The 16,844-nt window shown below is 42.3% G+C and overlaps 1 protein-coding gene and 1 pseudogene across 2 annotated transcripts in view; one reads left to right on the forward strand and one right to left on the reverse strand.

Annotated features, from left to right (window-relative positions):
* The window catches only part of CYBB (cytochrome b-245 beta chain), a gene marked incomplete at both ends in the record, with an annotated part of 35,683 nt that overhangs the window by 10,522 nt on the left and 8,317 nt on the right, over positions 1-16,844 (forward strand). The window contains 5 exons of the mRNA XM_084258046.1: positions 1,655-1,739; positions 4,634-4,779; positions 6,817-7,007; positions 10,063-10,192; positions 13,365-13,457. Coding sequence (XP_084114172.1) covers positions 1,655-1,739; positions 4,634-4,779; positions 6,817-7,007; positions 10,063-10,192; positions 13,365-13,457 — 645 coding nt within the window. The remainder of the gene's footprint in view (positions 1-1,654; positions 1,740-4,633; positions 4,780-6,816; positions 7,008-10,062; positions 10,193-13,364; positions 13,458-16,844) is intronic.
* On the reverse strand, positions 13,602-14,781 carry LOC311186926 (glyceraldehyde-3-phosphate dehydrogenase-like; annotated as a pseudogene). The gene has a single exon. The product of its transcript is annotated as a glyceraldehyde-3-phosphate dehydrogenase-like (transcript).

The raw sequence follows: 16,844 nt of genomic DNA on the forward strand, positions 1-16,844 counted from the left end.
TTCTCCCTGGCCAGCTGGGAATTGTACTGGTGCTGCGGGGCTGCGGACAGCTTCACAGCATGTTGCTCAACCTGCTGCGCCACTGAGGAGGCCCCACAGGGACTCTTAAAACTGTGGAGGAATATAGCAATGGGAAAACAGGAAAAAGATATTTCCTAAAAAACGTATTTAAGAAAGTACTAAAACAATGCATAGCAATGCATAGCAGTTGAAATAAGCACAGAAGACAATGAAGCTATATAACAAGAACAAAAATAAGACAATACATGTCCATTTTTAACCAACAGAAATGTAAAATGCATGATTTCAAACCGAAAACCTGAGTCACCGCTCAGCTCCTCTGGTGGACAATGCTGCTCCCCTATTCTCCGAGCATTCACTGTTCCATTAGATGGGACAGCTGCCTTCTGCAAGTCCCAGTCTGTCTCTATCTGAGGATTTGCTTTCATCCATCCCCTGGGGCCAGTCTGAAATGCCAGGTTGTTGATGTCATAGGAGCAGCCCTCAGCCGATGACAGATGGGAGTTGGTAGAGGAATATCTAAGCTTCCTAACCACTCAGGTTAGGGGTTGAGATTTTATTGGCTGTTCACTCTGCTCTCCTTAAAGTTCTATGAATCTCTGTGTCAGTATGTCTACTCTCAGGAACAAAGCAGACAGACTGACCTTTTAACTAGTTTTCTGGAAGGCAAAGCTCTGATCCAATCATATACTTTTTTTTAGCCCAAAGTCTAGGGCATTGGCCTGAATCCAGATTCAGATTCAAACCCACATTTCTTACCTATGCCAATAGGACAATCATATTAAAGCATTGACCAAAAACTTTTGATGTCAAGGAAATGATGTGATGTGAAATAACAGAATATTGATATCTCTGGTATCAGATAGTGTATATCCCACCCCTGCCACTTATTAGCTCTGTGACCTAAGCTAAGATAATTTCCCTATGCTTTTATTTTCTCATCTGTGATACAGCGATAATAATGGTGCCTCCATGAAAGGAATGATGTAAGAATAAAGTGAGTTAATGCTTGTAAAATACCTAAAGCAGATCCTGGCACAAGTTTTTCGTAAATATTAGCTGTTGTTATATTTGCTATTATTATTTGGTTAGTGATCTCCCTTGTGATGATATCTCTGTTGACATAGGCAGTAGATAGTTTTTTACTCTTCCAATAGTATGTGTGTCCTAGAAGGGTATTGTTCTAAAACTATTCACTTGTTCTAAAACTGTTCGCTGGTCTTTATTCCCATTCAACTCTTAGGCTTTTGAAAGCCAGCCTGCCCTTCATTAGTTTCAACAGCCCATCTTTATTGAATAAATTAATCTGAACTAGAAACAATGTGGTTAGATATACTTTCTGTCTGAATTCATATTTTATGCAATTAAGGAATAGATTCCAGGAGACACTTTAGATCACAAGTATGAGAACACAATATATAATGGTTAAGCCTGCTATGCCATTGACTGACCTTGGGAAGATGACTGCCAGTATCTGAGCCTCAGTTTTGTCATCTGTTAAATAGGTAGAATGGTACAGTTAAAAAAAGTATGGTTGTGAGAATTAAATGAGATGCCATGTATCGAATGTCTGGCACAGGAAAAACCTTTTAATTAGCAATTGGTGTGTCATTCTTTTCCCCTTAATCCAAAGTGCTGTTCAACAAGAATTCGAAGACAACTGGACAGGAACCTCACCTTTCATAAAATGGTGGCATGGATGATTGCACTTCACACTGGTAAGTTTGTTAAGATATTTGCAATCGCAAAGAAAACTTGGGACCAGAGTCCCCGCTTTTCTTAGAGGGTTTTTTGAAAGACATTGACCTTTATAGGTAGAATAGGTAACGTTTGGCTATGTTGTGTTTTTTTTAATTTTTAAAAAAAGATTTATTTATTTATGCATTCAAGAGCTGGGGTACAGACCAGAGATGTGGGGGGTGAGAGAACTCACCAGAGACGGAGTGGGGAACAGAACAGGCAGATTGGCCAAAGCACAGTGCTGAGGGGAGCAGCGGGCGAGGCAGGAGAGGTCTGCTGCGCCATGTGGGTTGCTCCCTGGTCAGCCGGGGATCAAACTCATGCTGCAGGGGCTGTGGACTGCTTCACAGTGCGGTGCTTAAACCTTTGAGCCACCAGGGAGGCCCTATGTTATATTTTTTTAATGATTTCTGTTAAAAATAGTTATCACTGTTTCTGCCATCCCCTAATTAAGATTTATTTCTTCAAGTTTTAAAACTTTTTCATCTTGGACACTAAATAAAATCCCAGTGTCTTCATGGTTTTCCCCACTTTTTAATATAAAAAATGTTTGTTAGTCCACATATGAAAGTTTTATTTATTCATTTAAAAAAATACTTGATCAAACATAGATTACTAGATTTCTTACACCTTATCAATGTGGTGCTATTAGCACAAGAAGTGATTTATGCTGACTGCAGAGCTGAGGCTACCAGATGAGAGAGCGGGGGACTGGAGCAAAGGGGAAGGGGGCTTACTTAACTATGGTGGAGGATTGTTGGGGTTTTGGTGGTAGTCGTGGTTGATAACAGCCATTTATAAAGGTGTGAACCTATGCCTCTAAAATATATACAATGTTGTAAATCAACATTACCTCAATAAACATAATTTTTTGAAAAAAAGATTTATCTATCAAATTGCCACTGATTCACATAATAAAATAATTAACATGCCAGGCAACAAACTAGCACTCATGCGTAGTGATAGACAAAACAGACTTTTATTCTGCCTTTAGGAGTTTGTCCCTAAGCTGAGAAAAATTGGTTTAGTTTGCAAGCATTCAACTGCAAACTAAAATCAGGAAGGCTTTCTGAGCTGTAACAAACAACATGGTTCTAATGAAAATGCATGATAAAATCTTGTTAGAATGCAACATTGTAAAACGGTTAAGAGGATAGGTATGGGGCCTCTTGGTGGTGCAGGTGTTAAGTCTCAGCGCCATCAAGCTAGCACCAGCCACTGTGGCATGAGTCGGATCCCTGACCAGGGAGCTACCAACATGGTGAGGCAGACCTCTCCTGTCTCGCCTGCTGCTCCCCTCAGCAGTGTATTTCAGTCAGTCTGCCTGTCCTGCTCCCCACTCTGTCTCTGGTGAATCCTCTCGCACGCCCCCCCCCCGCACCTCTGGCCTACACCCCAGTTCTCGTATGCATAAATAAAAATAAATCTTAAAAAAAGAGGACAGGTATGCCAGAACAGCTTGGATTTGATTCTAACTCTCTTAACTTGGTGACCTTGGGCAAGGTGTTAAGCAATCTATTCCCCAGTTTCCTCATCTGTAGATGAAATGGTAATAGTCACTACATTTCTGGATCAATAGAAGTATTAAGTAATTATAAAGCACCAATAGTGCTTTTTAATAATGCTTGGCTACTAACAAGGCCTATGTAAATGCTTGTTAAGTAAAAAAAAATGCATTTTTAAAAGAGATTCATACTTACAGTCATTGGTCTGTATCAGTTTTCTATCAATTTTCTATAAAATCACTCTCCATGGAGTAATGTCAGAATCAGGTAAATGAGCCAGTCAAAGACATACATTATAGGAGAGTCTTCTTGTTTGAGCACAAATATATCAGGGGAAGAGAAACAAACAGAACACATGTAAATATTCTCAGGAATCAAGATTATTTTGTAGAATCTCAAAACTTGGGTTGTTAGTTCAACACCTTCATTTTACAAATGACAAAACAGAGACCAGGGCCTCCCTGGTGGTGCAAGGGATTAAGACACAACCTATGAAGCTTACCACAGCCACTGCAGCACGAGTTTGTTCCACAGCCAGGGAGATACCCACATGGCGCAGCAGACCTCTCCTGACTGGCCCGCTGCTCCCCTCAGCAGTATATTTCAGTCAGTCTGCCTGTTCTGTTCCCCTCTGTCTCTGGTGAATCCTTTCACTCCTCGCACTTCTGGCCTGTACCCCTGTTCTTGTATGCATACATAAATAAATCTTTTTTTTTTTAAATAAGATGCTCTAATTATTTTTTAAGTTTTATTTATTTATTTATTTATACAAGCACTGGGTACAGTCAGAAGCATGGGAGGGTGATTATACAAGCACTGGGTACAGTGAGAAGCGTGGGAGGGTGAGAGAATTCACCAGAGCCAGAGTGGAGAGCAGAACAGGCAGATGACGAAATACACTGGTGAGGGGAGCAGCGGGCGGCAGGAGAGGACCGCGTGCCATGTGGGACCCTTGCCAGCTGCCGGGGATCAAACCGGTGCTGCAGAGGCTGGGGGCAGCTTTGCAACCCAGCGCTCAAACGCTGCGCCACCTGTTCTGTTCCCCTCAGTCTCTGGTGAATCCTCTCACTCCTCACACTTCTGACCTGTACCCCTGTTCTTGTATGCTTAAATAAATAAATCTTAAAAAAAAAAAAGACCAGAGCCGTTAAGTGACTTGCCCCCATTCACACAACTGGGGCAGCTTAGCAACTTCGAATTGCCTTGCCGCTCTGATGGTGACATGCAGTTCTCATTTATCAGTGTCCTGGGCCATCCCTGTGTCTTTCTGTAACATGTCCTAGTCAGGGGCTATAAGCTGAAACCCATCGTACAATAAAATCGTGCACACCCTTCACCTTTTTGTTTCTCTTCTCTGTTCTCTTTAGCAATTCACACCATTGCACATCTATTTAATGTGGAATGGTGTGTGGATGCCCGGGTCAACAAATCCGATCCGTTTTTAGTAGCACTCTCTGAGATTGGAGATAAAGAAGGTGAAACTTACCTCAATTTTGCTCGAGACAGAATCAAGGTAAGTCTCTTCATTTCCCAATTCAGATGTCTCCTAGGCCATTAAAACTGAAGACTAAATGTCAGAGCATGAAGAACTCTAATTGACTAGAACAATAGCAATGGCTACAGTTGATTCATCATCAGACGGACAAGTCTGTTGTTTTTTTAAAATATAGGTACAGAAAAAAAAAATGTCTCCCACACCCAGATCCAGTGTGTGGAGTGTCACTAGATGTTTTCCATTTCCTTGAGCTCACCAATGTGAATTTTGTGTCCTTGCAACCTAGAGCACCCTGGTCTCATCCATAAAAATGCCCGCCAGTCAAATCCAGGAATCCATGTCTAGTCAAAAGTGGGTCTATTTCTTCCTGTAGTGAAGGAGACCTTACACCATGAGGACGTGTGGGACATCTCAGGGGGTGCTAATAGAGGCTGATTACAGCACTTGGCCTTGTGTTAGAACACTGTCGGGGGGGGGGAGGGATCAGGAAGCGAGGATGTACTCTGGAACAAGTTTGAGCAGGAATTAGGGGTAGTTCTAAAATTAGGGATCTTAGTCATTTTTTCTTAGGAGACCAAATGAATGGAATGAGGCTAAATCTATAAGTAAAGAAGCAGCATTCACTCATGGTTTTGTCTATATCACACATGATTTCACAGTGACTTATTTTGACTCATTCCTTCACCAAAGCAGGGTGAGCTCATCTGAGTTGGAGTTCTATGAAACTGTTTATGTGAAATAGGGAACACTCTGTCCTAGGTACCAGGCCAGCCACCAGCTGACAGTTATCAGCATTGCTTTCCTTTTTTCTTATCTATGCCATCTGAGGGGTGGCCAGTGTCTGCTGTCATTCCTTGAAACGCAGGCCTCTGGGAGCACCTCAACTGTTCCCCAGGGTCAGCCATTAGTTGAATCCACAGGCAAAGACTTCTTGTGTCCCCAATGTTGTTGAAGTTTTCTACACTCAGGGAGAAATGCTCCAAGTTGTGCTCATGTGCCCATTAGTTTGAGAAGATAGTTAAATCACATTTGCTATACATCAAATTCAAATCTGTTTTCTTTTATTTGGAACAGATTACAAGAAAAAAATCCTTCATTTTACAGAAATAACTATACTTAAGCTAACATGAAAAAACTTGCCTGGGCTGCTTAGAGACAGAATTAAACCACATCAAACAACAAAAAAAAAATTTTCTATAGTGTCTTGGATAAATTTTCTGTTACTGCTCAGGGTACAATGAGACATAAGGGTTGGAATGCAAACAGAGTAGGTGACACTGACACTGGCATGCTCAGCCCAGATCTCTTTGGACCACTTTTGCTGTGACCGTGTCCCCAAACATTCTGTGTATGTGTTCACTTTCAATGACCTGCACTGCATCTCTTCCTCAGAGGACCATTCCAGGGCCACTGGGGTTCCTCTGCCCACAAGCTCAGAATCTGGAAATCATCTGATGGCTACCTTTGCCCTTAGCTAACAACTGATGGGTGCAGGTCATGAACACCCAGCTTCCTTGCCTTGAGTCAGGAGAAACTCTGGGGTGTGATTTACTCTCATGGCTCCCCGGTAGCAGGCTACAGATGCCCTCTGGAAGACTTGACCTGAGATCATCCTCTTACTTGATTTGTTCCTTTTCCTGTCCTGTTAACCATTCCCTTGCCAGTTTCTTCCAGAGCACATCTTCATCTCAGAGTCAGCTTCCAGGAACACAGGATACATTTGCAAACTAAGCACTGTGACCCTTTCCAAATTGAAGAGGGAAAGGGCTTCAGACACTTTTAGGGCATCTTGTAGTCAACTTATGTCCTTTATTTGATACTCCGTTAGCACTAATTCAGTGTATCAATTCATATTTTCTGACACTCAACCACATAACACATTTTTAAATTGAGAATTATGCATTACAAGTCTATAGAACTCTGAGGGATGGTTAGGATTTGCTAAAGGGGGGGGGTGGTGAAAATACTTACTGCCCTTTACACCTGACACTTTATAAATAGGTAGTTCAGCATTTGAGAGCCTCTGAGTAATGTGCGTGTGTTTTTATTTTATAGAATCCTGAAGGAGGCCTGTACGTGGCCGTGACCCGGGTAGCAGGCATCACTGGAATTATCATCACACTGTGCCTCATCTTAATTATCACCTCCTCCACCAAAACCATCCGGAGGTCTTACTTTGAAGTGTTTTGGTACACACACCATCTCTTTGTGATCTTTTACATCGGTCTTGTCATCCATGGAATTGAGTGAGTGTTTAAACTCCAAAGTCAATTACTTTATGTCCTTCAGTTTATAGGTGTGATGCTCTGTTAGGGGCACAGTGACCTCCTTGTCTGTGTGGGGTGTATTTCTGCAGAGGGAATATGAGGGGACCACAGGTCAGTTAGTTGGAAACCACTCAGCAGCATTTTAATCTCTAGCTGTCGATTCCTTATTATTCACAGTGCAGTTACTTATAGCAAACTTGGGAAAATACACCAAAGTTGGAGTATCTTTGCAAGTGTATAAAGTGTAGTGAGAGTGCTGGCAGGGTCTTGGCTAGCTGTGTTGCTGTTTCCTGTGACTTAATCACTAGTAAATGAGACAAAACCCAAACTAGAGGAGTTAATGATTAGTCAGAAGGGTTTGAAAGTGGTCCAATGAATTTTGATTCAAGCCAACCATTTATTGATTGCCTACTCTATGAGAATTGGTCTAAGGCACTGTGGGGAAGATTAGAAGGAAAAATACATGGGTATTGCCTTCAAGACTTCCCGTATAATACAGATAAGAGGTAACTTACACTGAGCACTTATTATAGATGTAAAATGTTTCTTTTCACTCCAAAGGGAAAAGCTGCTCTTTCTATATCCATTGTAGACAGGGAAACAGGCTAAGGCAGGTTAAATACATAGTCCCAGCCTCCCAGTTGGTAAGTGGCTTGACTGGGATTGGAGCTCGGCAATCTAAAGATGGCCACGACAAAGATGGCCATGCTCTCACAGACACACAGTGCTGGGTTGTGTGATTAGGTGAGTTTTTTTTTTTTAAAGATTTATTAATTTATACATACAAGAACTGGGGTACAGGCCAGAGGTGGTGGAGGTTGAGAGGATTCACCAGAGACAGAGTAGGGAACAGAACAGGCAGATTGACTGAAATACACTGCATGAGGGGAGCAGGAGGAGAGTCAGGAGAGGTCTGCTGCACCATATGTGTCATCTCCCTGGCCAAGTATTGAACTCGTGCTGCAGTGCCTGCAGATAGCTTCGTGGGTTGCGTCTTAACCCCTTGTGCCACCAGGGAGGCCGCTAGGTGGGTTTTTTGTGTGTGTTTGTTTCATATTAGTTGATTCTCCCCCCTGCACACAAAAGCAGGCCTGGGGAAGTTCCCTGGTGGGTACAGGGCTCCAGATAACTAGGGGCAGAGGAAGTAGGTACTCAAGGCTCAGTGAGCCTGAGAGCAGAGCCTCCCCGGAGGCCATCTGAGTATCTGAGTGTGAAAGGACAAAAGTGAAGAGAAGTAGCTTTGGACAGCCACGTGTATGCACTCTTGATCAACCTGCTGACCCTGACCCCTGATAAACTCTTCTAAGCACTGAAAACCCATGGAAACAGAATCTCTTGATGCTCCTAAAGCAATTGCTTGTCTTTAAATGGGCATTGGTCATAATCCAGCTATTTCAGAAAATCCAGAAGAAAATATGTATCTCTTTCCCTCTCTAGCTTAGTAATTCTGCCCCTTTACATCTGCATAGTTGTATAAATATGCATTTCCCTTTAGAGCAGACAGAGGGAATCCATTTACCCCTTTCTTCATCTGAGGAGAACGCTACTCACACTGGTGAGCTGATCGCTTACAGTCTAACACCAGGATCGCAGCTGAATTGGGAATAAAACCAATAAAACCATGTTTTCTGACTTTGAGCCCATCATTAAGAAGAAAAGGAGAAAGTCAGATTTTTCCCCTATTACTTGCTATATGAATTTGAGCATTTAGAACTTTAGTATTTCTTGGACCCTTATTTTGTGTCTGGTATTTTAAAATGTGTCATGTCAATTGATTATGAAAAGAAACTTTCAATGAGATACTACTGTACCTTTTTTACAGCTGAAGTAAATGAGGCCCCAAAGAAATTGAATATCTTGCCCAAGGCCACCAAAATTGCAAGGGGTGGGCCTGGAATTTGACACCAAAGGTGCCTGACTCAGGTCCCAAATTGTTTTCGCAAAATCACTCTGAATCTAGTTACCTCACCTCTCTAAGTCTTGGTTTTCTCATATGTAAAATGAAACTACCTATATTCTTAGCTTTCAGGCTTATCATGGGGATTCATTGACTGAAACAATTTGGATACAGCGTAGGCCTGACACATAACAGATGCTCAATACGTGCTAATTCTCTTCCCCAAGACTAGGCATTGAAAGGGATGGCCAATGATTTTGAATTGAGACTTTCCAGAATTTATCAAATGGCACAATCAATTTATATTTCCCAAACAAACTTTACAAAGAGTCTTCTGTGTCTCTTTTATTTTCTGAAGCCCCTGCCATTCTTGTTCCTGGAAGTCAAGGACTTGACTTAACTTTGTGCCTTCCTCTCTCCATCCCCCCAAACCTGCATTGTCTTATGTGTTAGCAGTCGCTTAATTTATATGCATTGAATTGAAGTGAAATGGCTCTGAGCTGATGTCCGTGAGTGTCATAATCTTCACAAACTTAAGTCTTCTTAAGTTGATGTTAACCTTTTGGTTTGATTTAGACAATTTTGACACAACCAGTGAACCACTCATACTCAGCAACGGCTGCCGTGTGTGATTGTATGGGTTCTCAACTTCAATGTAGTGCCTGGCCAAGAGGAGTAAAATTAGCCCATGCTCTGCTGCCCACGCTCTTTGCCTGTGGGCTGGTCTTCGCAGCAGGGGATCTTGTTCTGATGTACACAAAGGTCCGGTGTGGGCTAGTAGTCACTCTGTTAGGTTGGAAGTTTTTCTGGTTTTGTTTGTTTATAAATGAAAATAATACTTAAAATAGAAGCACAAATGCTCCCTTTAAGAAAACATGTATTGATGATCCCAAACTCACCCTCTATAAGGTCACATGTTTCTTGGTGCCACTGTCCATAGCTTTTCTATTCCCGAGGGAGACATATTTTCTTTCTCTTCCTCTACTCTGTTTGGTGGGGAGGGGGGGTGGTGTTAGTAAAATATCACTTCTAAGTGCAAAGCACAAGACCCATATTCAGATATCCCCAGAATCTCAAAAAAATTAAGAACTTAATTTTTTTGGTAATAAATGGTCTGGACTTACATTTACTCCCCAGGCGAATTGTCCGTGGACAGACCGATAACAGTTTGAAACATCATAATCCAAAAACCTGTGAAAGTAGTATCTCAACATGGGGAGAAGCCGGTAAATGCCCAGTGCCAGAGTTTGAAGGGAACCCTCCTGGGGTACGTATAATTCCATGTTGCTAATACAGTTTCATTACCAACAGTCTTCCGTGTCTACTAAATACGTGCAAATATCGTAGAGTTGTCCATTATGAATGCCATGGACGGTTGGAATGTTATAACTATCTACTTTTCTCTGCTGTAATTGTTGTCTACAATTATTTCCTGGAAAAAAGCTTTGCATTAGTCTATTATGAATGCCTGATAGAAAGCTTGGAGAAGCATGGTTTTTGAAAATGTGGAGAAGCTGCTTGTGTTCAAGACATTCACCTTTCCTCTTCTGTCTGTGAAGACCACAATAATGCCTGTTATTGATTTTTATTTATTTTTAAGTGTTATTTATTTATGCATACAAGAGCTGGGGTACAGGTCAGAGATGTGGGGGTGAGAGGACTCACTAGAGACAGAACGGGGAACAGAACAGGCAGATTGACTGAAATACACTGCTGAGGGGAACAGCGGGTGAGACAGGAGAGGTCTGCTGTGCCATGTGGGTAGCTCCCTGGCCGGGGATCGAACTCATGCTGCAGTGGCTGCGGATAACTTCATAGGTTGCATCTTAACCCTTGAACCACCAGGGAGGCCCCACCTGTTACTGATTTTTAGAGGCATTCCCTCCTGAGCTCACTTGGATAGCTCAGATAATTACTTGAGAGGAGCCAAGAGCCTCTTCAGATCCCAAGAAATAAGACTTTCTTTTTTTTTTGTTTGTTTGTTTATTTATTTATTTATTTATTTATTTATTTATTTATTTATTGATAGAGGCATGTTTTATTTATTTATTTTATTTGTTTGTTTGCTTTTGTTTATACATGCACTGGATACAGTCAGAAGTGTGGGAGGGTGAGAGAATTCACCAGAGCCAGAGCAGGGAGCAGAGCAGGCAGAAGGACCGAAGTACACTGCTGAGGGGAGCAGCGGGCGGCAGGAGAGGTCTGTGCGCCATGCGGGACCCTCCTCCGGTGGCCGGGGAGCAGCCGGGGATCGAACCGGCGCCGCAGAGGCCGCGGGCAGCTTCGCAACCCAGCGCTCAACCGTTGCGCCCTCTTTTTTTTTTTTTTGAAGATTTATTTTATTTATGTATGAATACTAGAACAGGGGTGCAGGCCAGAGGTATGGGGGAGTGACAGAGTGGGGAGCAGAACAGGCAGACTGACTGAAACACACTGCTGAGGGGAGCAGTGGGCAACACAGAAGAAGCCTGCTGCACCGTGTGGGTTAGCTCCCTGGCCGGCCAGGGATCGAACTTGTGCTGCATGGCTGGCTTTATAGCGCTGAGACTTTAACCCCTGCACCATCAGAGAGGCCCCAGGAAATAAGACTTTCTATAAAGTAATCTGAATTGGGAAGGAAGTTGATAAGGTGACACAAGGGGTTGCCTTTAGGCATTAGGGGGATCTGTCTTTGAGGTATAAAAAAGGCTGGTCAGCCAGGTTCATAACAATACCCAACGTCATTGCATGGTAGGCTGGGAGTGTGGCAAGAATGATCAAAGTAAAACGTGCTGAAAGATTTACCTTCCTTGTTGGAAGCTCCAAAGAGTTCCATTTCATATGTTTTCAATATTTCTGCTCCATAGAATGAGAAGTGGGCCATATGATTCCATATCTTTTCCCTATTGCAAACAGTATACCTTATTTGTTATACTAGCCATCAATATAAAAAGAGGCAACAACAAATATTTGTATAGGGTTACTGAACAGGAATATTATTTTTTTCCTTTAAGCACAGCATAATATAAAGGGAAATTTCCCCTCCCATTTTCTTCTTTATTTTTTCCTACTCTCCTAATAGAGGAGTACTCTTCTTCTAGACACAGATGTTGTCAGACTTAACATCTGTAAGCATCTTTGCTCATTAGCTAGGGCAGCCAGCTACATGAGTGATATGAGCCAGCTACATCCATTGCATGAAAACATCAATAGGAAGAATTAAAAAGGGAACTGTTATTTAGCCAATAGTGATACTGGGTAATTCCCATGTTCTGAAACATCACAGATTCCACAGGTGAATCTAGAGAACTATTTTGTGTCTGTCTGTATTCAGCAAGTGCATTGCATAGCTCCTAAAGCTTAGCAGGATATTGGAGAAACAGTGAAATTCTTGCATGAAATTTCTCATCTTGCAAAAGATGAAGCTTTCCCTACACAGCCAGAGAAAGCAATCACAATGTTGCATTAAAAATATAGGGTTGCTGAAATCAACACCCTTTAGAGAAATGTTAATTCTGAAACTAACCTTGCCTGGCTGTAGTGTTATTGCAACTGCTGTTGCGACAGTAGGAGGAAATTCCATTCTTGTCGGTAGTTCCTCTTGGGAAAGTTTCATACTGTAGTTATAATTCCCCAATATGGCAAGGAGAAAGTTTATTTGCAGTGGCTCAAAATTTATTTTAATTGTATATAATTTTCATGCATGCTGTTGTAGAAGAAATTTAGAAATCTATAATAATGTAAAATATTTAAACAAACCTACAAAGTTTAACTTGACTTCTGGTTCAACCCTATGAATGTTTTATTAGCTATCACCCTTTAACAAATTCTTTTTTTTTTTATTTCTTTATTTCTTTATTTCTTTTTTTTGTTTGTTTGTTTTTTTTTAAATAAATTTTATTGTTATATTCCCCATACAATTGCAGCCCCCCCATTCTGACCCCAATCCCTCCCCTCCCGCCCCCCTAAAAGTGTCTCTGGTTCATAGTTTTTTGTTGATTTTGATTTTCACTATCTTATAGTTATTCATTTTCCTGGTCCCTTATTTAAGTTTTCTAGATTCCTGCTATGAGTGAGACCATCCGGTATTTTTCTTTTTCTTTTTGGCTTATTTCGCTGAGCATGATCCCTTCCAGCGCCATCCATGTTGCTGCAAATTGCATGTGTTTATCTTTTTTGAATGCTGAGTAATATTCCATGGTATATATGTACCACATCTTCTTGATCCAGTCATCTATTTTTGGGCATTTGGGTTGTTTCCAAAGCTTAGCTATTGTAAACAGTGCTGCTATAAACATAGGGGTGCAGGTGTTCTTTGGAATTGATGTTTCTGTGTCCTTTGGGTAAATAAATACCTAGGAGTGGAATTGCTGGATCATATGGAAGCTCTATGTTTAGTAGGTCCAGAAATCTCCACACAGCTTTAACAAATTCTTTATTCAATTTTACTCTAATTACAGACTTGGAAATGGGTAGTGGCTCCCATGGCCCTGTATGTGTGTGAGAGGCTGGTCCGGTTTTGGCGATCTCAACAGAAGGTGGTCATCACCAAGGTATTGCCTGGTTTAGGAATTACTAATATTGTCTAACTATATCATGGCAAATCTACCTGAATTCCCTATGTTATTAATCAGAGCTGTTTCTCAATTTCTTTGAAAGAAAATCTATAGTTTATTACAATGTACTTAGCTTGGTAATCAAATGGTTGGGTCAATTTTGGGGGGAGCTAGGTACAGTGCACTTTTATGGACGGTACATGACAAGGCAGGGCTTCTTAAGCCCCTCCCCTTCTCGAAGGGTCTGTGATAGGTCAGGAGATTCTCAGTGTGGATGAGTGGGGGAAAGGACTCCCTAGAAGCTGAGGGGGACTCTCTTACTCTGTGCTGTCTCTGGAGCTGGTGGTCCAGGGGCCTCCTACTCCTTGAGGCCATGTAAACCATGAGGTCCACCACCCTGTTGCTGTAACCAAAGTCATTGTCATACAAGGAAAAGAGCTTGACCAAGTGGTCATGGAGGTCAATGCCACCCTAGCATTGAAGGTGAAGGAATGGGTGTCACTGTTAATAAGCTGATCCTCAGTGTATCCCAGGATGCCCTTGAGGGGGCCCCGTGATACCCACTTCCTACTTTCTTGATTTCATTGCATATGGCAGCTTTCTCCAGGTGGCAGGTCAGATCCACAGTTGCCACGTTGGGGGTGGGGACATGGAAGGCCATGCCAGTCAGCTTCCCCTTCAGCCCAGGGGTGACCTTGCCCAAAGCCTTGGCAGCACTAGCAGAAGAGGGGATGATGTTCTGGGTAGCCCCTCAGCCATCATGCTTCCCAGAGGGGCAGTCCATGGTCTTCTGAGTGGCAGTGATGGGCAAGGATCGTGATTTATGAGTCACTCCACGATGTACAAGTTGTCATGGATGACCTTGGCGGAGGTGGGGGGTGGTGAACGACAAGCAGTTGGTGGTGCAGGAGGCATTGCTGACAATCTTGAGGGAGTTGTACCTCTCATTGTTGACACCCATCACAAACATGGGGGCATCAGAAGAAGGGGCAGAGATGATGACCCTTTTGGCCCCAACCTTCAATTGACTCCCACGCTTCTCCAACATATTCAACACCAACCTTACCCCCTTTGATGTTAGCAGAATCTCACTCCTGGAAGATGGAAATGGACTTTCCATTGATGATAAGCTTCCTGTTCTCAACCTTGACTGTGCCATTGAACTTACCATTGCTGAAATCATACTGAAACATGTAGACCATGTAGTTGAGGTTAATGAGGGGTCATTGGTGGCAACAATACCCACTTTGCCATAGTTGAAAGCAGCCCTGGTGACCAGGTGTCCTATATGGTCAAATCTGTTCACTCTGACCTTGACCATGGTATCTGAGGGACGCGCACGTACTGCCGAAGAGGCTGCTCTCTGTTGATCAGGGAGGAACAGAGAGTCATGGTTGGGTCTTTTAAATGGGGAAAATGGAAGTTAACATTTTCTGAAGAAAACTGAATGGTTTGTGTACAGTAATTTCTGTGTGTGTGTGTCTCTCTAGAGGGGAGAAACACAGAATGACTATGCAATTAATTATGAGTAGAGAAGTACACATATCAAACCATAAAATATTCAGATGTCAAAAGAACAAGGGAACCAGGGGTCGGTCTGATTGAGGTTGAGATAATTTCCCAGGTGCCCTTTTCCTCCTTTTCCCTACTTTGTATATTGTGGTAGGATATCAGAGCTGAAGTGCCCCAAATCTTAACCAAGTTAGTAACTAAGCTGCATGTGAAATTGAGTCTCCTAACTCCAGTATAGCAAGTCCTCAAATAACATCATTTTGTTTTTTTTTTTTTTAAAGATTTATTTATTTATTTATTTATACAAGCACTGGGTAGAGTCAGAAGCGCGGGAGGGTGAGAGAATCCACCAGAGCCAGAACAGGGAGCAGAGCAAGCAGACTGACGAAATACACTGCTGAGGGGAGCAGGGAGGGCAGGAGAGGTCTGTGCGCCATGTGGGTCCCTCCTCCGGTGGCCGGGGAGCAGCCGGGGATCGAACCGGCGCAGCAGAGGCTGCAGGCAGCTTCGCAACCCAGCGCTCAACCGCTGCGCCACCGGGGAGGCCACATCATTTTGTTTTAATGCTAATGAGAAAAGAGAAATTCCCACTGATGTTGAATGAAATGCTTTCACTTGAGGATAAGTTTCATAAGCATTTTACTTAAAGTTGCAGTTTCTGGGAACCTCTTGAAGATGTTATCTGAGGACTCATGGTATATACATTCTACCCTTCACTATCCTTGGTTTCCATGTCTGATAATTTGATCAGCTGCTCATCGAAAATACCTACTGTATTTAGACCTGCAATGGTTGCATCTACTGAACACATACAGATTTTCTTCTATTTTTTTTAGATTGATTTATTTATTTATACAAGAACTGGGGTGCAGGCCAAAGGCGCAGGAAGGTGAGAGAATTCACTAGAGACAGAGCAGGGAGCAGAACAGGCAGATGGACTGCAAACACTGCTGAGGGGAGCAGGTGGCGTGACAGGAGAGGTCTGTCGCACCATGTGGGTATCTCCCTGGCTGGCCGGGAATCGAACCCGCACTGCAGAGGCTGTGGACAGCTTCAGAGCACTGCACTCAACCTGCTGCACCACTGGGGAGGCCCTTTCTTCTTATTATTCCTAAACATTACAGGGTAGCAATTATTTACACAGCAGTTCCATTGTATTAGGTATACTAAGTAGGGATGATTTAAAGTATATGGGAGAATATAAGTTACATGCAAATACGATGCCATTTTATGTAAGGGGCATGAGCACCTGAGGACATTGGCTTTGGTAGGTGAGGGAGCATCTTGAAAGAAATGCCTTGCAGATAGTGAGGGAAGCCTGTAGTGGCTTTTCCCCAATCTTTCTATGCTGCTCCTCACCAGTCAACCAATCAATCAGCCACTCTCTCAATAAGAAATGGAAATCCCTTGTTATAGTGTCAGGAAACACCAGACAAGACTATCTTAAGCAAATAAAATTTAATTCACTTGAATTCAGTTCATAAGATAATTTACAAAAAAAAAACCTGCTCTGGATTATTTTTGCAAAACTCACAAATTCTTCCTAGCCTCCACCTAGCTGTTCTTTCTTCATGTCATAGTGAAATTAGTCCAGATGGCATTGGAAATCTTGAAATAAAGGAAGCTACAGTAGTTCTCCTTTTATGATAGTTCTATTGCATTATAATAAAAACCCCAAGCATCAACAAAAAGAGCTGCCACGAAATTTCCCTTACCCAACAAGAGATGACTAACCAGGCAACATAAATGTTTATTTCCCTTAAATGTATTTCTAAGGCAAACTTGTTTTCCTGTGAAGAAAATGGATGTTAATTCTCTTCTCACATAAGCTCACATAAGAATTAAGGTGTTATCCAAAGGTAGCCTAGTGAC

This window comes from Talpa europaea (genome assembly GCF_964194135.1).
Source record: "Talpa europaea genome assembly, chromosome: X".
Lineage (NCBI taxonomy): Eukaryota > Metazoa > Chordata > Mammalia > Eulipotyphla > Talpidae > Talpa > Talpa europaea.